The following is a 22,586-nucleotide window of genomic DNA, read 5'->3' as shown; positions in this document are numbered from 1 at the left end:
GGGGTTAAAATGGCCCAAAACACTCAGGAAAGAAAAAATGATTGGCAGTTTCTCAATCCATGCATGTGCTCCAGTTTGATCCAGCACATACATTCAGTCTTGAGCAAGAGTTTTCACTTAAAATACCATTTAGCAAGGAAAATGCTTTTACGTTTTCGTTGTTAATGTTCTTATTTTCCAAAACCATGAACAAAACTACACTATAAAGTTTTTTTTTTAAAGATTACTGAAGTATGTTTTACAAGAAAATGTGATTTTCAGTTTCTCTACTTCAAAATTTCACGTTTAATTCAATGTGTTACTTGCTGTTTCTTTGTAATTGTTTGTGAAATTTCTGAGTGAAAACGGTCTCTACACATTTTTTTTTTTCATCGTTAAATACAATAAACATGGCTTGTGTTGATCACAATGTGAGGTGAATTATTGGCTGTTGAAAACCATGCAAAGTTCAACTGATGTTTAGAAACCAAACACTGCAATCACTTCTGCTGTTGTTTATGCATTTATAAAATGTCAGTTTTGCTCATGGGAAATATTTTGCATACTTTCGGCCTCTGTAGTTCATGGAGGTATATATATATATATATAAATGATGACAGACAGGTTTACAAAGCATTTTCACTGTATGTTCTGCTGAGTTCGGCACACTACACTTCGAAATAAAGGTTCTTTATTGGCATTGATGGTTCTATTAAGAGCATTTAACATCCATAGAACCTTTCCTTTCCACAAAAGGTTCTTTATAGTGGAAAAAGGTTCTTCAGATTAATTAAATATTCTTTACAATCAGAAAAAAATGGTTGTTACACTCTTAAAAATAAAGGTTCTGAAAGAGGGTTTTTGGCTCGCAGTGATGCCATAGAAGAAAACCATTTTTGGCTCCCCAAAGAACCTTTCAGTGAACAGTTCTTAGAATAAATTTTTTTTTTCTTAGTGTAAAGAACATTTTCATAATCTGAAGACCCTTTTTCACTATAAAGATGGAAACTTCCCAAAAGCTTATGTTAAAGGTTCTTCAAAGAACCATCAATGCCAAGAAAGAACCCACAGTTGACCCCCATTGGATTATATGCAATTTGTCAAAAATCAACACTGAAAAACACTGAGTCGGAAAAAAAAAAGAGAAAATCTTTATTGTAGTTTCTCAAACACTCAAATATGAAATGCATGAGATTGCATTAAATTTAATACTCAAAGTTGACTTGAAATTGAGACTTGTGTTCTGAATCATTCATGGAAAAATCAGTTTCTTTTATTTGAGTTTCACAGTCAAAAAATATGCCTATTATTTAATTTTTTGGGTTGGATCTCAATTACTAGACCGCATGTTGCAACACTGAAAAGAAGTGTGTGAAATCAATTTTACCCAGCGATAAATACTACTTACACTAAGTACAAATCAAGTAAGATATTTATACTTTAAGGTATTTGCACCTCAGTGCACAAACAGTTACTACAAGTAATCATGACCAAAAAAAAACATAAAATTTTTGTCTTTTGTCTGTGCAACTAATTTTGAATATAAAAATGTGTGGACCAAATTTACCCCTAACAATAGAAATGAAGGGAATTATTCAATGTCTAATATATTTGATGTTTCTTTTTAGTCTCAGACAGCTACAGTAGAGGTTTTCTGCTTTTACATGAATCTTTAATGTTTTTCATCATGCTGAGTTTTGGCAAATTGCATGGAAACCAGTTTGACCCCCAACACGGCTTTTGAACACAACAGGATGGTTAATAACTTTTCACCGAAAGCTTCTGTGGGAAACCCCAAATGGTTCTTCTTTTGCATCACTGCACAAACCTCCTTTTGAAATCTTTATTTTTAAGCTTATACCGCCAAAACTCAGTTTTACTGCTGTTTCTGCTACTCAGATTTGACTCCAAAGTGAACATAAATCAGTTACGCAATGCCTAACATGTTACCTGCAACCTCCAGAAGAGCTGCTAACCGAAGTATCCCATGTAGCATTTAATCTGCGGTGTTGGAGTTTGCTTTCACAGCTGGCTGCGGATTCAGGTGGGCCTGTTTTCTGCTGGTGGGAAACCCTGCTGAGCCTCAAGATGAATGGCATACCTCTGCAGGAAGGTGGAAGGCGGTCTAATTGGGGGTGGGTGGAATAATTCCTCTATTTTGAGGCATTTCCTAATCTATATGTGAATGATGTTTGCCCTTATTTGTGGAGAACCAAATGGCCTCTTGCTGAAAATAGAGAGCCGATGTCAAATTGAGGTCTAACTGCATTGTTTTCCAGAAAATAAGTGTACAAGAGCCGCATGGCAGAAAACGGGATGCTTTCAGAGTCGAGCAGGTCTGAAAGCAAACAAAAGGAAGGAGTCACTTTACAGCCGCTGGAAGAGCTGCTTGGGAAATAAATATTAATGTGACGAAAGATGTATGGCATATTTAAATCTTTCATTTTCTAGATGTTAGATAGTTAAACAAGGTCATAGATTTGAGCTTATATTGTGATAAACTGTGTTTTGGTTTAGTTCAATGCAAGTTAAATTCTATCAACAGCATGATAAATAAAAAAAAAAATATTTAAAAAGGTAACAAATGCAGATTTAGTTTCAGTTAAAAAGCAACAATTACAGTAATGAACTTGCTGTACTAAATCATGTGAATCTATTGACTGAATCATGTGAATCTGGAGTGCACACGTCACAAACACAGATCCCATCACATAAAAAACACTGAAAACCCAGGGCCGGATTCATGAAACATTCTTAAGAATACAAATATTCGTAACTGCTATTTTCGAATTTAAGATTAAAGTTACAAATATTTTGTATTACCAAAAACATTTCTAAATGTTCATGAGAATCTTTTTCTTAAGATTGTTCTGAAAAGAATATTCATAAGAAATCAACGTAAATAACTTCTCTTAAATTCTGAAAGGTAACATGTTTAATGAATTTATTGGGTTGTTTCCAATATTCCGCATTAAAAACATAACACTAGCAAGTATTACGAGGGATCAGAGCTATTATAGTTAACTGTAACTAAAACTGCAAAAAAGAAAATTCAATGCTTAAAATAAATATTAACTAAAATAAAATATTTAAACACTGCATGAAAACTGGCTTTGAAAACATTTTCACTCAGATTCATTTTCCAGCAGGATTTGGCACCTGCCCACACTGCCAAAAGCACCAAAAGTTGGTTAAATGACCATGGTGTTGGTGTGCTTGACTGGCCAGCAAACTCACCAGACCTGAACCCCATAGAGAATCTATGGGGTATTGTCAAGAGGAAAATGAGAAACAAGAGACCAAAAAATGCAGATGAGCTGAAGGCCACTGTCAAAGAAACCTGGGATTCCATACCACCTCAGCATTGCCACAAAGTATTCTAATTTGTGAATTGGTGGGTTTTTGTTAAATGTGAGCCAAAATCATCACAATTAAAAGAACCAAAGACTTAAACTACTTCAGTCTGTGTGCAATGAATTTATTTAATACACGAGTTTCACAATTTGAGTTGAGTTTCTGAAATAAATGAACTTTTCCACGACATTCTAATTTATTGAGATGCACCTGTAGAAATGGCAAGTAACACATTGAATTAAACTTGAAATTTTGAAGCAGACAGACTGAAGTATATTTTCTTGTAAAACATACTCAAATAATCTTTATTTACAACTTCGAAAAATTATTTTTGAGAGTGTACAACAGGATTGTGCACATGTGAAGCTCGTATTTTTGTTAAAGCACATGTAAAATGTGCTATTTCTACTTAGAAGGATTCTTTTCTCTTTTTGGTGGGAATACCATTCTAGATGAATGAATTCTAGTTTTTAGCACATATTTTAAATGTAAAAAGCCATTTTCTTGCTTACTGGGTTTATTGATTTTGCACATACATGGTTGCTAAGCAATTATAAATGCATAATGTTTAAGACTTGTAGTTATACATGTTATAACAATTTGTATTTATTTCATCAAAAACACAGTAAAAAAAACTGTAAAATTGTGAAATATTGTGAAAATGAAGCCATTTTCTGTGTGAATATTTTGTAAAATGTAATTGATTGCTGTGATCAAAGCTGAATTTTCAGCATCATAACTCCAGTCTTCAGTGTCACAAGATCTTCACAAATCATTCTAATATGCTGATGTACTGCTCAAGAAACATTTCTGATTATTATCAATGTTGAAAACAGTTGGTCTGCTTTTTTTTTTTGTGGAAACTGTTTTACATTTTATTTTTCAGGATTCTTTGATGAACAAAAAGTTCAAAAGAACAGCATTTATTTGAAATAGAATCTTTTATAACATTATAAAAGTATTTCTTGTCACTTTTGATCAATTTAATGCATCTTTGCTAAATAAAAGTATTCATTTCCATAAGTCCAGTAGTGTCTATTATGCCATAAATGCTGTCAGTAGAGCTTAACCTGTATTGAACCTTTAGAAATGCTGAGTCCCATAGAGGTCTGTGATGTGATGGTTGAATATCTGCGTCAGAGACATTCCCTTGATAGCAGCCAGAAGATCACAGATTCTCTTAAGCACACTTCAAAGAGTTAACCTGATCCCACAGCTCTGCACGAGCACAAGAGGTTAACGCAACGCTCCCTCAACATCAGCCTGAGACGTGAGGAGCTGTGGGAAAAATGTGAGGTAAAGACAGCGAGGTCAAAGCGGAGAGATCGCAGTCCTGTTCGCTCAAAATTACCTTCAATGATGAGATGAGTCTGAGGAGGTTTAGAGAAGTTTTACAAACAACTTTTATTTTAAAACTATAATTTCAATGTAAACATGACCTTTGACCCAAGGTTTTTCATGCAGTTATTGTTTCAATCTAGCGTAACAGTGGGTAATAAACGTTATTTACATAGCAGTGAAGTAAAAACAGGCTCTTGTTGTACTTTTATGGCCACATGATTAAGAATCCGTCAATCATTCGTTTCATTAGTGTGATTAGTGACGGTGATTGACTCATCTGTACATCTCACAGGCCTTCAACACAGTGTATGATCACAAAATGATAATGCAAATTCACAAAACTTTATACATCGCTGTGCTGGCGTCATTGTGAACTGTGAAAATCTTACATTTTAGATGAAATATCAGTGTTTTTTCTACAAACATCACATGGAGAAAACGTTTCGTCATTGACACCATTGGCGTATCACACCGATTATATTGATTCTGTTCACTAACAAATGAGAATCAAACACCAGGCAAGACTTAAGACACATCTAAACACCAACACAGACTGATCTGAATCACTGAATCATGTGAATCTAACATTGACTGAATCACTGAATCATGTGAATCTAACAATGAGGGAATCACTGAATCATGTGAATCTACATCGAATGAATCACCAAATCATGCAAATCCATCATTGACTGAATCACTGAGTCATGTGAATCCATTACTGACGGAATCACTGAATCATGTGAATCCAACATTGGTTGAATCACTGAATCGTGTGAATCTATATCGAATGAATCACCAAATCATGCAAATCCATTATTGACGGAATCACTGAATCATGTGAATCCAACATTGGTTGAATCACTGAATCGTGTGAATCTACATCGAATGAATCACCAAATCATGCAAATCCATCATTGACTGAGTCACTGAATCATGTGAATAATTGACTCTCTGGACTGCACAAGTCAAACACAGATACCATCACATAAACAAACACTGAAAACTCAGGGCCGGATTCACAAAACATTCTTAAGAATAAAATTATTTGTAACTGCCATTTTCTTCTTATTTTCAAACTTAAGAATAATGTTACGAATATTTAGTATTACCAAAACCATTTCCTGATGTTCATAAGAACCTTTTTTTAATAAAAATTTGATTTTCTGAAAAGAATGTTGTTGTAAACAACTTCTTAAATTTAGGATAATCTCCAACTTGTCCAAAATTCTGAAAGGTAACATGTTTAATTTATTGTGTTGTTTCAAATATTACGCATTGCAACATAACACTAGCTACTTATTATAGTTAACTATAACTAAAACTGCCAAAAAACATTTTCTTTACTTGAAATAAAATAAACATTAACTGAAACAATATATATATATAAAAACCTAAAAAAATAAAATTCAGCAAGTTGCCAAGGCAACATTTCTGGTTTTCATTTCACTAAAATAACAAAAATGACAAAAATGACCAAAACTGAAATAAAAATTAATAAAGACTTTAAAGGAAAACTCTGAAAACTAATTAAAATGACAAAAACGAAAATAAATTACTAAAACTTTAACTAAAATTAAAATGAAATCAACTGACAAAATATTAATACAAATTATAATATTTCAGTGTACACTAAAATAATACTGTGCACAACTCCTCGGAAATGACACCAGTGGTTGATAAACAATTTTACGTGATGTGACTTTTTGCTCAATTCGAGTTACAACTCCTCAAATCGAGTCAAATGGGGACCTCATTTTTAATTTTATAATTACGGCATCATTTTTGGCAGCTTCTTGGAGTTTATCTTAAGGAATTCTTTCTTAAGGAGATTTTGATGAATCCGGCCTCTGGATGACAGCAGGACGTTATCACTTTTAGTGATAAATCCCATCTCTTCCGTGTCAACGTGAGCTTTTGTCCGCGATCATGAAAAACAATGAGTGACCGAATAGTTTGGATTGCAACAATAAGTGTTTTGAGCAAATGTAGGTTGTATTGTGCTTACACTGACACTAGTCTTTGGTCGACCACAAGAAACCAGACAAAAACAGTGAGAGTTTCACAACAAGGACGTTGTTTAGCATCATTTCTGACAGACGTTTAAACAGCAGCAGAAAAGCTCGCTAGCATCATTTCCTCTGGTCACATGAAAAGCAGCTGCGCTACTGTTGGTTTAATGTGGGGGGTAAAATGAAGCTCTGTGGTCATGGCTTTTCTTTATTTAGCTTCACACACAACAACAACAATGACCGAGAGAGGAGATCACAGCAGAGACAGAGGTCAGAGGTCACGGACAGTGTCACACTAACAGGGCTGAGGACGGACAGAAGACAGACAAGCACATGTTCGCCCTCATACCTGCGGACTTTCTCTTTCCTTTCAGTATTCCACTTCCCTTTCTTTCTTTCTTTCTTTCTTTCTTTCTTACCACTCGCTGTCACTCTTTCTTTGGTTGAACCTCAAATAAAATGTCCAGGTCACATTTGACTTAATTTTGCTTAAAGTAAATGGAACTTCTTAAGTAAGATTTAAGTTTTTTTAATTTTATTTTTTGCATTGTGATGACAATTACACGTGCCTTTTCCTCCAAATCTTCAAAAAATACATCTCATTAATGTAATGCAAAATTAATGTAACATTATTTGTAGTATTTTTGCACAATGGCTTAATATCTGACTTAAATTTATGCTTAGTTTAAAAAATTTTAGTTATTTTTCAATTGTATTACAGTAATTCTCTCCCAACTTCTCGGCATCATAATGGATCTGAACATTTTTTAAACATAATATGTGATGCTAAATGAATATTCTGCGGACTTTCTCTTTCCTTTCAGTATTCCACTTCCCTTTCTTTCTTTCTTTCTTTCTTACCACTCGCTGTCACTCTTTCTTTGGTTGAACCTCAAATAAAATGTCCAGGTCACATATGACTTAATTTTGCTTAAAGTAAATGGAACTTCTTAAGTAAGATTTAAGTTTTTTTAATTTTATTTTTTGCATTGTGATGACAATTACACGTGCCTTTTCCCCCAAATCTTCAAAAAATACATCTCATTAATGTAATGCAAAATTAATGTAACATTATTTGTAGTATTTTTGCACAATGGCTTAATATCTGACTTAAATTTATGCTTAGTTTAAAAAAATTTAGTTATTTTTTAATTGTATTACAGTAATTCTCTCCCAACTTCTCGGCATCATAATGGATCTGAACATTTTTTAAACATAATATGTGATGCTAAATGAATATGAGCTTATAAATCATACAGAATGAAGTTTTTTGAAAATCTAAAAATGCAGAAAGTCTCCTGTGAGGGGTAGGTTTAGGGGTAGGGTTGGTGTAGGGCAATAGAATATACGGTTTGTACAGTATAAAAACCATTACGCCTATGGAGAGTCCCCATAAACCATAAAAACAAACCTGTGTGTGTGTGTGTGTGTGTGTGTGTGTGTGAGTGTGTGACTTGGGCATTTTTTTAAGTTTCATGAGATTCAGTCCTTCCTTTGCTCATTTCTTTCTCTTTTTCAAACATCAGTTTCCGTCATATTTTCCAGACAGTGTTTGGCGTGGCTTCTCTTCATCTGTGCTGAAATCTCGTCCTGTTCTTCACCTGTATCTCTCCCCATGTCCTCCTCTCTCACGTCCCGTCTCTCTTCCTCTCTCTGCCCATCCTCAAGCTCGGTTTTCAGCCGGATGACTCTGGTGTGGGCGGCCTCGGGGTCGCTGTGTGTGCGTATGACTCCAGCAGGGGGCGGCGTGATCTCCGCAGTTGCTCCCTCTTCCTCCTCCTCCTCCTCCTCCTCCTCCTCCTCCAGATGGGTTCTGGGGTTCCTCAGCTGCTCGATGGACTGAGACAGAACCTACAGAACAAACACGAGAGAGAAAGAGAGAGAAGTAAGGCGTTTTATAGTTTATATCATCATGGCTGATTCGATTCCATTACTCGCAAAGCTTCATGGGATGATAGCTCATTGCAATAAATACACAGTAGTTTTTTTTTGTTTTGTTTTGTTTTTTTTGATTTTCTGACTTTTTAAAACCCAATAGTTTTTTTGTTTGGTTCATATGAAGAAAATGATTTGGAAAGTAATGATAACTTTGGAAAGTTATTTTGGCGTCACAATTGCGCTGTATTGTTATTCCAGCTTTAACGGCATTAAGTTCAGTTATGTGTAATATATTTAATTAGAAGTGGCACATTAACATGATCTTTCGAAATTTATAATAATAATAATAGCAATGTGTACATATATAATAGCTATAATCATATATTAATAATTTGTAATCATAATAATTAATAATATTTATTATAAATTATTTTAATGCTATTACTGTAATGCTTACTTCTGTCATTTATGCATAAAGTTTGTTAAATTTACTTTGCACCTATTTTTATTTAATTTTTTTCAAAATATCTGCCTTTGATTTATGCTTAAATAAAAAGCTAATTTAGTAATTTTTTACTATATTACAGTGAGTAATTGCCTTCCAACTTTCCAGTATCACAGTGAATATTATTTATTATCATTTATATTTTTTTATTATCATTTTTTGTATAAATACAGAATTGTATTTATGGAATTGTTTTAAATATTAATAATTATTAATTATTTCAATTTGGATATTGAAATATCCATTAATTAATTAATTTATTTAATATTACAAATTAAATGTATTTATTTATATATAATTTATTTATTTAAATATGACCTGAACATATTTTTGACAAGTTTGGTTACTATTACTGTAATGCTACATCTGTTATTTATTTACAAAATTTGTTCAATTTACTTTGCACTCATTTATTCATTAATTTATTTTTAGATTTTCTAACTTATTTGTTTGATTCATATGGAGAAAATGTTTTGGAAAAGTACTTTTTGATTTTCACTATTGCACTCTATTTTTTTCCCAGCATTAACTGCATTGAGTTCAGTTATGTGTCATAATTAATTATAAGTGACACATTAACATGATCTTTCATTCTTTTTGGTATCTTCTTGTTAAAGTGGCTCATTAAATCTGTCTCTCTCCCGAACACGCCACCCGCTCTGGCCTCAGTCCTCCTGTAAAAGTGTAAAATAATACCAAAAGCCCAAAAAAACAGCAGCTGTGAAAGGTCTAGGTGATATAAAAAGTGGATAAATGATATACACTGATGCATGTGTGTGTTAAAGTGCTGCCAGCGTCTGCCTGCAAAATCCTCTACTAGACCTTCAGGAAATGAAAGAGAGAGCGAGCGAGAGAGAGAAAGTAATACTGAACGGAGGAAGAAAGCAAAGTGTTATTAGAAGGAAAAAACGAGGTGTATGGGGCATTGAATGAAAAAAAAAACTGCCCAGTTTAGTCAGATTTAGTAATGAAAACTGTAGCATTTTCCAAAATTAAATTGTAACTATTCAAATAAAAACTCAAATAAAAAATTCAAATATGAAATTAAATATATAGAAAATAAAAGACAATTTAGCTTGTTTGAATGCGAGTGTAAAAGAGCAGTTAAAAGCAGCCGCAGTAAAACGTCCTGCTGGGATTTACTCACTTCCTCTCCTTGTATTAACTCACTTCCTGTCTCAACAAGGCATCAGTCAGATCAGTTTACACCGTCATTTAAGAGAAAAGAGCCCTTTAAAACTCTTATGAGGACCACACTGCAGGATACACTAGTCACACACACACTTATACACACACACAACGTCCACACTCTGAAACGCTGCAGTTCTGAAAGGCACATTTATGTATCATCAATCCATCGATCATCATGTCATCGCTCTCTGCGTGCAGTGTGGGAATTATACAAACACGTTCAGGGATCATGATGTTAAAAGGAATTTCTAACTCTCATTTTCAGACACAGTCTGTTGAAGTTGCTCTCACGCAACCCAGATTGTGTTTGTGTCGCTGTATCGCTGTTAAGCAAACTCTCTTAAACGCTCTTTTTTTGGTGTATTTCAGATACGTACTGTAAATCTATCACAAGGTGATTAATCATGACAGTCCTTTTTTGTTTCATTGATGCACTGTCCATTAAATGATCCTGAATGGAAAGCAGTCAGTGCTTACTGCTTTTAGAAAATGAAGTGTATCCTCGGAATTTGTGATGTTTTAGTACTTTTAAAGGCCCAAACTTTGTTTAAAATAAAAATCCTGAATGTTTGAATGCAAGTCTAAATGTTAAACGTGTTAAAAGTCCCACCCAGTAAAACATCCTGTGGGGATTGACTCACTTTCCAATCGTCCACAATAAAACAAAATCAAATATTACCGTAATTCCCTTCCAACTATTATAATGTCTTATAATGAGTCTGAACGTTTTGTTTTTCAAGTTGTTTTAAACTTTTAAAAATTGTAATTAAGAATTGCAAAAATGATTGTCATAATGTAAAAAAGAAAATCTTAAGGATTTATTTTCTTTAAGCCAAAATATTTTCATTTCCTGGACATTTTTGTCAAGTTGCATGAGATTCAGCCCTTCCTTCCTTTCTTTATTTCTTCATTCTTCTTTCAAAGTTTCACCAGTTTAATTTAATTCAAGTTTTACATCAAATAAAGACCCAATCTTTAGATTTTCTTGGTGGAGCTGTGTGCTGACGAGTGAGGTGAGATACCTGGCTGATGTGGACGTGCTGCTGAAGCTGTTTGTGTTTCTCCATGAAGTTGTGGTGCTGTTGCTGCAGCACGAGCTGAGCCAGTGTGCTCTGAGGCAGCGGCGCCGACTGCGTCCGGTTCAGGGGTCGGTGCCGCGGTAACCTGCTGCGAGAACTCACAGACGGACGCTCCTTCATCACCAGAGGAGACGAGGACAGCACAGGAACACTAGCTGTGACTGAGAGAGAGAGAGAGAAACATATCAATCACACATCTGACTTTCACACAGGATGGGTCAAAAATAAAAGAAATTAATAATAATAATAAAAAAAACATTAAATTAAAAATACAACGCATAAATAAAATATTTAATGTTTGAATGCAAGTGTAAATATTAAATCTGTTAAAATCACAAAAAAATATTATATTATATTAATTTTTTTAAAATTATTACTTTATTGTATTTTAATGCTACTATTATGGTAATGGTACTTATGGTATTTATTTATAAAGTTTTTAAATTCCTAGTTTGCACTGTTTTTATATTTTATTTATTTTATTTAACTTTTTATAGTTAGCAATTCACTCCATTTTGCACCACTGTAATTTTACTTTGTATTAATTATTGTTTTTTTTTTCTTTCTTTATTAAACGCAGTTAAGAATCTACATAAAATCATACAGCACACTAAACCGAAATTTAGATCAAGACTTTGAAAGAATAGGTTATGAAATAGAAAATGAAAATATAGAGAGTTCATTTATTCATTGTTAATTATACTTAATTGATTTGGGAAGATGAGAAGGTCTGCTGCAGTATTATTTTACTATCACTAATATATTATTTTTTATAATATATAAATAATATATAATAATGATATATCAATAACATATAGCAATTTTTCAATTTGTGAAATTTTTTAATTTAATTAAATTGTTTATGGTTTACTTTGTTTATTTTTTACTATATTTTAATGCTGCTGTTACTGCTGTTAATGTTACTTCAGTCATTTATTTAGTTTATTTATTTATTATTTAGTTGTATTTATTTAGTATATATGTATTTATTGAGTTTGTTAAATTCTTAGTTTACCTTGCACTGTTTATTTAATTTTATTTAAATTTTATTATTTTTTTAAATTTTATTTTATTGTTTCTAGTCCACTCCATTTTGCACCATTGTTGTTTTACTTTGTATTATATATATTTATTTATTTTCATTGAATGCAGTTAAAACGCAATTTTTTGGCACTACAAATCCACCTCAAATTTATCATGTTTTAATTATTTTAGTACTTAAAATTAAACTAAACAAAAATGAGAAATGTTGCCTTGGCGACTAACTGAATTTAAAAAAAGTTTAAGATTTTTTATATTTTATTTCATTTAATGTTTATTTTATTTCAAGTAATTGTTTTTTTTATTTTAGTTTTAGTTAACTATAATACTGTTGCGCTGTCACTTTAAGAGCATGTACTTCCTGTGCGCTCTGCTCACCAGGGGACATCATCCTCTGCTGTCTCTGCTCCTTCAGCAGGAGGTGTTGCAGGAGCGCCTGCTGCCCGTTGCTCACTTTAGCCTCCATCGAGACGGGAGTTGCGGCGGCTGCGAGACCTTCTGTGCTCCGATCCTTCAGCGCCGTTCCCGTCTGAAACAGACAGATTGCACAAACACTATTAATATTCAACGTTTTCCTATTTTTGCATTTAGACAAATTTTCACTCAAGCATGAGAGAGACTTACATAACACCAGCATATGAAATATTAATAACTGTGCTGTTTTAAAACGCATCCAGTCAGCGTTTGTGCCCCGGCGTCGTCCATAAAGTGCACATAATTATCAATCCACATTTAGAGCTCCCTAGTGAGTCATTCAGCTATTTTAAAATTTGGAAGTGTTGAAAGTATTTGGTAAAAGTGATCCATGTTTTGATTTGCTGGCATGTTAACGCGCTTTCCCGACACCATTTCTTAAACTTTTAAAAAGCCTGTGATGAACGAGATGCTAAACTCACACCCTGAAACCCTAAACCGAGGGCCTGTTTACCTAAGGGCTAAAGATCCCACGGGTCAGAGGTCACGGGCCCCATTAATCCACACAAGCACTCAGTGAAAGCAGAAAATGAGATGTGCTCCTAAACCCTCCGCAAACAGCAGCTCAAACCCTCATCTCTGTAAAAACACGGCTCATCTCTGCGCTCTATAAAGAGGATCGTCTCATCTCTGTCTCCTAACGCGCGTGGCACATTCCTCATACAGTATTTTGTGCTTTCACCACAAATAGATGCGACTCCATGTCTGACTGTCTCCTAAAAATACCTTGCTTTTTCTGCAGGATCTATTCATATCTGTTGCGCAGCAGAACGAGAGCCGGCGATGCTGCTTTTGTCTTTAGGCCTCATATTTCTCAGAGGTTGCTCTTTCAAAGCTCATGAGACCTTGTCTCCAGATTGTTCTCTTCTTGAACGAGCTGAAAGTTTTCATACAGTAAGAGTATAGAATTATATAATGAATGTGGAAAGCAGCAGGGTACAGTATTTGATGAAAAATGTCTGAGCTCAAAGTGAGATCTCTGACTTTTCATTGCATACTTGTTTATCTTGTGAACTCTTGAGTGCAGTTTGAGACATTAGTTCTGAATGTTCTCTAGTGGTTTCTAGGGTGTTGCTAGGGTGTTCTATGTGATTTAGTGTGTTGCTAAGTGGTTCTGTATGATTGCTTGGGTGCTCTGAATGTTTCCAGAAGGTTGCTTGGGTGTTCTAGTGGTTGCTAGTGTGTTGTGAATGGTTTTTAGTGTTGCTATGCAGTTCTGGATGGTTGCTAGTGTTCTTAAATGTCTCTAGGGGTTGCTAAGTGGTTGCTAGGGTGTTGTGAATGTTCTCTAGTGGTTGCTAGGGTGTTGTGAATGTTCTCGAGTGGTTGCCAGGGTGTGATGAATGTTCTCTAGTGGTTGCTAGGGTGGTTGCTTATATTATATTATGTTATATTACATTATATTATATTGTGTGTGACAGTTTTTTTATTATTTTTAATAGAAAATAATAGGTAACAGCACTGTAAAAATGTTTTCTCGGGTAACCTAAAATGTGCATAATTTAGTTACATCAAGGGTCAAATCAAATATTAATAGCACATTAAAGTTAAAAGGTACACACTTTTTGTATGCGAGTTGTACAGGTCTAGTATAAAGAAATGTTTTTTCTCAGGTGGCCGAAAGGTCCGTTGCAAGGCGACAAAACAGTTGGCTTTCGTCGCTGCTTGTTCTTTGACATTGCCTTGGTGTGTGCCGGCCATAATTTAGTTCAGAACCACATTATATAAAACATGCATTTCTAGGTCTTTGTGTCTTTGTAGAGTTTGAGGTGTCTGTGATGGACAGGAACCTACGCAGATGTGTGCGTGAGCAGGGTGCAGAGCCAGCGTGAGGTTTGGCAGAGAGGGGGAGGTGTAGAGATTCAACAGGGACATGGACCCCTCCGTCTGTAGTACGCCCCTCTGAGACAGACAACGCTGGAGGAGAGACAGACAGAAAGCATTACATAAGCTCTTACATAATGCAGCAGAACACAAGCACAGCAACAACAGTACAGCATGAGATCGAGAACATCTGAAGAAGGAGAACCAGTAGATCTCCCATATCAATGACGTAACCTCGCATAAGCATTCGGAGGGACAGAATTAGATAATGACATATGAACTTCCTCACTGCAGCAGTCAATCTGTGTATGTGTGTGTGCCCTTTAACCAGGCATGATGTGACAAAATCACAGCCAGAATGCATTCTACGTTTTATTAAAGTATATAACTTTAAGGAATGGGATTTTGGACCAACGGGATTTTCACTTTAGCCCTCTAACTCTTTATGTTTTCTACAGTATTGCTATGCAGTTGCAAGGGTGTCCTAGGTGGTTGCTAGCATATTATAAATGTGTTAGTGTGTTGCTATGAAGTTAGTCTAGTTGCTAGGGTGTTCTCTAGTGGTTGGTAGGTGGTTGCTAGGGTGTTTTATGTGGGTGTTGTAAATGATTTTTAGTGTGCTAGGGTGTTCTGAATGTTCTCCAGTATTTGCTAGGGTGTTGCCAGGTGGATGTAATAGTGTTCTGTATGGTTCTAGAGTGTTCTTAACGGTTTTCATGTGTTGCTATGTAGTTCTGGGTGGTTGCTAGGGTGTTCTAAATATTCTTGAGTGGTTGCTAGGATGTTGCCTGATGGTTACTATGGTGTTCTGTGTGGTGATGCTATGAATGGTTTATAATGTAATGCTGTGTAGGTCTGGTTCTGGGTGGTTGCTAGGGTGTTCTGAATGTTCTCTTGTGGTTGCTAGGGTGTTGCCAGGTGGTTGTTATAGTGTTCTATTGGTTACTAGGATGTTGTGAATGTTTTGTGTGTTGCTATGTAGTTCTGGGTGTTTATAGGGTGTTCTGAATGGTTGCTAGGGTTTTGCCAGGTAGCTATTATAGTGTTCTACGTGGTTGCTAGAGTGTTGCCAGGTGGTTGTTATAGTGTTCTATTGGCTGCTAGGATGTTGTGAATGGTTTTTGTGCGTTGCTGTGTAGTTCTGGGTGTTTGCTAGAGTGTTCTGAATGTTCTTTAGTGGTTGCTAGGGTGTTGCCAGGTAGCTCTTACAGTGTTCTATGTGGCTGCTACGGTGTTGTCAGTGGTTTTCTATTGTGTTGCAGTTCAGTTCTGAATGGTTGCTAGAGTGCTAGAGTGCTAGAGTGTTCTGAATGTAGATTTTAGGTGGTTTCTAGAGAGTTTTAGGTAGTTATGATGCACCATGTCAGTCAGTATCAGTTAATGGTGTGAGTGTTAATGACATGAGGTCATCTTTAGGTCATAGTTTTGAAGCTCATGAAGCAGGGAAGTTTCACGCTCACACACACGACTGGCTGTAGGGCTGTAAGGATGAACTCAGTCGGCCGTGTGCCAACAGGAGGAGAGGAGAGGTGAGTTCTGGCCCATGGCCCGTGAGGAAATGCTTGGGCAGAACTTCACAGGAGAAACAAACCTCACCATCCCAGAGCCCCTCACCCCCTTCCACAACCACCAGCACAGCCAAAACCACAGCGGAAAAGAGCTGTCACAGTTAGTTCAGCACAGCACCGCCGTACACACGCACGCACACACACACACACACACACACACACACACTTCAAACTCCATCTAACTCTTCCACATGCTGCAATGATGTTCTAATGTGATTTTAAATGCAGTGTTTGTTTGTCAGGCTGATGGTACGAGCGCCCTGGGACGGGGTCTGTGTACTCTCAGCTCCAAACAATGGATCATTGGGGTCCCGACTCCTTCACCCCATAGTCTGATAAGAGTAATGAGACGTGGGACCATGACCATTTTATTTAGTTCCAGTTTTGTGGGCTGTATGCTTCAGTTCTCAAGAATGCAATCAAAGGTTCAAAACTGCACACAAGTGTATGAAACTCTGTTCCACAGCTGCCTTTATGTGCTGAAGGCTACTAACCTGTCTGCTTAAAGAGAGTTTGTTAAAAGAGGACATTTATTTTGAAGAATAGCACAAACCCACTTTACAAGCAAAATATTTCACAAAAAACAGTTCATTAAAAGCCACTGCAAAAATGGCTCAGAAAAACAAGTGAGTTCTGAGAAATGCTTATGCAATACTTGTTTGCTGAATTGTCACTTGCTTTAAGATTTTGTAATCCAATGTCATGACATTCAGACATTTTTATTAATACTTGTAGCCCACAAGTTAGTCATTTCTCATGTGAAATGGTTAGTCATAAAATAAGCTATATAGAAGTTTTGTACAATGGCAAAAATCGCTCATTTAATTTTTGTGTATATATGAGCATTATATATATATATATAATTAAGTTTACAAAAGAAAAAAATGTATACACATAGAAAGCCTATTAAATGCAAGAAAAGTGTCTGCTTTAATGTTTCAACTAACTTTTGTGAAAATAAAATGTCAAAATATGGGTGAAATAATGTTCCATCATCAATCAGCCATCTTTCTGGTCCTTGAATTTGATTGGCTGAGAGCCTTTTCCAGGAGTGCGATATTCTAGTGATAACAGAACTCCAACCGTTTCACCGTTTGTATCGCTCCGCTTGCGGTATTTCTCACAGTGAGAATCATGGCGGACGCCCAAATCCACTATAATTTAATAAAAATACTGTTTTTGTGTCACGGAATGTAGATTTAAGTTTATTTTTAGGTGAGAATGTGCTTGTTTAGACTAATATGCGGTTTGTTAATAAAGATAACGTATATTTGAAAATTTGCTTCGATGTTTTCAAGATGTGAGCTCCAGGGCGTCAGCGGCGTTCAGCGCTCATGAACCCTGCGAGAGCCGCTGGCTCTGATGTCTCTATAGTGGTTAAACATGAGATATAATTCGTTTTGGGTAAATCTCAAGGGCAGTCTTTGGACTCATTAATCTATTATTTGTTCCAGAGCAAATCGTTTTGGCTGAGGGCAAAATCTCTTAACGTTATATTTTATGAAACTTCAATGCTGTATATCAGAGCGCAGCCTTTGTACTTTTGACTGAATTGTCTAGCAACTTTAATGATGGCTGTTGTTGCTGTTGTTTATTAAAAATTATTATAAAAAAATATTGTATATAAATAATAGCATTTAATAGTAGTATTTAGTATTGGAAACTAAATTGCGTGTGCGTGTGTTCGTGATGGTGATTTTAGTTACATTGTTCTGCCATTAGATGGCGACAGGTGACTGTTTTTCTGAGTGAGTCCGCAGTAAAGACTTTTCTATTGAAAGAGACTGAAACAGGGTGGTGAACAAGGAAGTGCTTACTTTCAACAACAGCTTGTAAGATGCAGATAAAACTGCAGTGAGCAGCACTGTCATCGGAAATCACCCTTAACAGATGAAAGGACAGTACGACAAAGATATCGCTTTCCTCAGCGGACATTCAAACTAATGTTTTATTCTGAATATGAGATTGAGCTGAAAAATGAATGCTGTATCAGATGCAGGTAATCACACTCGCTCAGTCAGTCTCTCTCTCATAGTACTCGACTCTACATAATACAATAAACTTTTAATGACGCAACTCAACGTTCCTTCGTTACTAAAGTTCTAAAGTAACGTTCACGAATTAGTAACGATCTTGAGCTCAGCTGTTAAACTGTCAAACTGAGATTTAAATCCGTGGTGGAAGGAAGTAGTTCTGCACAAAAGAAAGTTTTTAAAGACACTCCATTGTTATTTCTTATGTATTTACACTCTCGTGGCATCAAACTATTGTATAAACGCAATATCACACAAGTAGCAGTGCGTTATGGCTGTATATCAGCACGCTGTGATTACCTGCGGCCTCGTGCATACGGCCGAATCACAGCCGTGCCGATATATACAGCCATGTCGCACTGCTACTGGTGTGATATTGCTCATGTAAAAACAAAACAATGTACTTATTCTGACCTTTACTTATTAAAATACTGTATATAAATCAGTGATCATACTACATTTTATTCTATTTTAAATTATTAGAATTTCTTGCTGACAAATGGGTAAAACCTAGTTGTTTGAAGGATAGTGGTAAATATTGGTAAAGATTTTAAATGACAATTAGTTTTTAATAAAAAAAACATTATAAAAAAATAAAATGCATATACTGTATATAACCCCTTAAATTGTTTAAACGTAGAAGAGAGATGAGCGTATTTGGTACCTCGATTTGAGTGGTGCTGGACCGGTATGACGCGCCGCCGTTCTCATTGTTGCACAAGCCAATGGGTGAGCTCGGTCCAGAACCTGCAGGGCTCTCATTGGCTGAAGAATCTACAGGGGAGGAGAACAGGAAGTGCTTAAAGAGACTACAGCGGTCAGCTCTAATACTGACTGTGAACTCCACCCACAGTTAAAGCTCATTGGTCTGTGTCTCAAACATCAAATATGATTTGATTAGCTAAGATTTTATCTCTTCACATACAGTAGTTTGCTGCAGATCTGTGTTTTCTGAAATAAGGGCTGTTTATCTGTGTTTCAGGTAGATGGTCGTTTGCTCACCTGTTAGCTCGAGAGTTCGTTTTTTCGGCGGCGTAACGAGGATGCTGCCGTCTCTGCGGCGTATCGGTCCGCTTCGTCTCTCAGAAACCTTCTGCTTGAGTCTGGACCGCACCTTCAGATTGGGCTCAGACGCTGAGAGGAGAGACAAAACTGATTAGGTTAGTCATTATTTTGATTAATTATCTGATATTTGGCTATTTTGAGATTATCATTTAGTTTTAACATCTATTTATACTGTTCTCGGTGTATAATAAACAATTTATTTATAAATTTTTACAATAGTAAAATTTCAATTCAGCATCACTTCATTTCAGTAATTTTGTGTACATCTCATTTGCTGTTTATACTGTATAAATCGTCATTACACACTGCAAAAAATTAATTTCTCACTCAGTGTCTTTGTCTTGTTTTCCAGTTCAAATACATAAACATTCCTAAAACAAGACATATTACATATTAAGTCTTGTTTTCTGTAAAAGCTCATTGAAATTAAATTAATTTATGCTTCCAATTGGGTAAGAAAAATAAACTTAATTCAAAGAGAATTTTTTAAAAGTAAAAATTCACTTAATTTAAAAAACAATTAATCTTAATATCTTAAGTCATTTTGATTCTCAAAATGTATCTTGATTTAGGAATGTTTAGATATTTGAACTGGAAAACAAGACAAAAATGGAATAAAATAACAACAACAAAAATAAAATAAAATAAAACTGCAGACGGGGACAATTCAGTTCAATTCTAAGACAATTCAAAATTACTCTAAAATCTTGATACACATTTTCTACTATTTTCCTTGTTTATGTCTTCTCAAATATAGATAGAAAATCTAAAATTTTGAAAATAATGAAAAAATAAAACAATAAAAATAGAGTCCTCAGCACACATATACACTCATAAAAGTGTTCTAACAGGCAGCTCACAGAACCTGCTGAGTGAATGTGTGGCTGCAGTCCAGCCGCACTGAGGAATTCTGGGATATCTAGCAGCTGTAATGAGGTAAGAAGTGGAAGATCAATACCACCGTTCATCTGGAGGACATTAAAAGCATCTCCACTGGCTGTAGGAGTCCAGGACCTGCCAGCCTGCCAACCACAAACCTCCACGGTAGCCGTGTTTAAACCAACACTGAGATATCGGCACCAACAGAGAGAGCAAGAGCGAAAGAGAGAGAGATTTGGCTTTAAATAAGGGGAAATCCTCCTTTTTTTGTCCCACTGTGACCTGTGAAGTCCCAAAATTCCCTGGATTTTACTCCGGCTGGGAAGGAAAGCCAGCCGCCCGATTGACGCCACCTACCGCCGGTCTGACCGCTGAGTGTGCATCAAACATACACACATCAGGAGCCCAACGTGATTACAACACACTGTGGGCTGAGAGCAGAGATGAAAGGAGATGAAGAGTATGAAAATAAACACACGCACACACACACACACACTTCACTGCCAAGACTGATTCATGAGAATATACTAAAGTGGTAAAAAAAATATATGAATAATTTTATAACTAAAATTGGAATTAAATGTAATTGTATTTAAAATAAAAGAAAATAAAAATGTATTTCAAAACTAAAATAAATTTGAAATATAATTGCATTTATTAAAAAATGTATAACTTTAAAATAAAATAAGATAAACTATAACAAAATAAAACTTTGAAATGTAATATAATTGTATTTATAATAATATAAAAAATAACTTGAAAAATAAAATAAACTTAAAATTAATTTAAAATAAAAAGTAATACACTTGTATTTATAATAATATACAAGAAAATAATCTATAAAAAATAACAAAATCGCGAAATAAAAGATAACTTTAAAATAAAATAAAAATGTATAACAAAATAATAAAATAAAAATTAATTAAAAATAAAATGTAATATAATTGTATTTATAATAATATACAAGAAAATTATTTATAAAAAATAACAAAATCTTAAAATAAAATATAATTGTATTTATAATAAAATAAAATGACTGCATCCATTCCTACCCCTAAAAGATGGGTACCTGTTGACAAAAGAAAGTTTATGAGTAATTAAAAAATAAAATCCTACCCTGAAAGATAACTTTAAAATAAAATGTATAGCAAAATAATACAAATTAAATAAAACTGATATTACATATTATTGCATTTATAATAAAACAAAAACTTGAATGTGAATCCTTTTGAATGTGTTTGACTTCACAATCATGCATATAGTTCAAGGATAAGGACGTTTTTACCACCACTGTAACCCTTCAGGCTCGTTTGGGAAAAACCCAACATGCAGTTTTTTGGCTGTTAAGCCAGAAAAAATGTTACAAGTGATTAAAGTATCCCACATAGTAGATTAATAAAACTGAAGACGGCTGACAAAAAAGGCCGATCGTAATGAAAAGGATGCTTTGAGTTTCAGGAGCACTTGGACGAGATTACAGCAATGGTGAAATACTGTAATTGAGTCTCTCTGACACATGATGAATAAGAGCTATTTGAAAAATACCGCAAAAATATTTGCCCAGCAATTAGCGGGAAGGATTTACACGTTTTTAATGCGTAGGGAAAATACGCAGAGCGGTCGGCATGTTTACATTGGGTAACGTCATTAAAGGGCAATTTCAGCAAACTTCTTTAAACAAACACCTGTGGGACGGAGGTACACGGCGGCTCCATCCACCGAAATCTCTCGTGCACCTGCCAGGCTTTTTTTAGTTGCTGCTGACCGGTTCCATATGTAGGCCTACACAACGCCGACCTTGCCACATGCTTCTTATCTGAGGTGACTTACAGCTTCAGCTCCTCTGAAGTGTTGTCAGACTGCAAGATTGGGGTTACCAGCAGTCAGTAAAATCAGATCAATACGGGATCTGCATCAGACCGAGTTTTTAATTGATCACTTATTTTAGAAGACAGAAGTGTCTAATACCAAGTTAACAATTTCACTGTAGTAAAAATATATTTATTTAATGTTTCATAAACATTTGAGTGTTTAACTTACGGCCTTGATGTAGAAGGGTTGCCAGAGTGTTGCTATGTGGCGTTCTTGAGTAGTTTTTTTTAGCACATCCCTAGGTAGTTGCTAAAGTGTTGTGAAAGTTTTACATGTTGCTGTAAAGTTACTATGGTGTTCTTGATGGTTGCCAGGGTGTTGCTATGGAGTTGCTAAGGTAGTTACCTTGAGTAGTTTTTAGCACATTTCAGGGTGGATGCTACAATGTTCTGTGTGGTTTCTATGCAGTTGCTAAGGTGTTCTGCATGGTTTACAGCATGATGCTGTGAGGTTACTGTGTTGTTCTAGATGGTTGTGAGGGCGTTGCTATGCAG

General features: G+C 35.2%; 1 protein-coding gene across 1 annotated transcript; it reads right to left on the bottom strand.

The window, feature by feature from the left end:
- Positions 1–8,103: 8,103 nt before the first annotated feature.
- LOC107568811 (histone deacetylase 9-B-like) lies at positions 8,104–19,407 on the bottom strand. Its single transcript, XM_016254802.1, has 6 exons — positions 19,279–19,407; positions 18,941–19,050; positions 14,646–14,768; positions 12,756–12,906; positions 11,280–11,497; positions 8,104–8,534 (listed from the first exon to the last, which is right to left on the bottom strand). The coding sequence occupies exons 3-6, from the start codon at positions 14,724–14,726 to the stop codon at positions 8,199–8,201; spliced, it is 786 nt and encodes a 261-aa protein (XP_016110288.1). The 5' UTR covers positions 14,727–14,768; positions 18,941–19,050; positions 19,279–19,407; the 3' UTR covers positions 8,104–8,198.
- Between the last annotated feature and the right edge of the window lie 3,179 nt (positions 19,408–22,586).

Source organism: Sinocyclocheilus grahami, unplaced genomic scaffold (assembly GCF_001515645.1).
Source record: "Sinocyclocheilus grahami isolate Dianchi unplaced genomic scaffold, SAMN03320097.WGS_v1.1 scaffold1282.1, whole genome shotgun sequence".
In the NCBI taxonomy this organism is placed as follows: domain Eukaryota; kingdom Metazoa; phylum Chordata; class Actinopteri; order Cypriniformes; family Cyprinidae; genus Sinocyclocheilus; species Sinocyclocheilus grahami.
The sequence above is the reverse complement of the archived record's forward strand: the minus strand, read 5'-3'. Positions and strand labels throughout refer to the sequence as shown.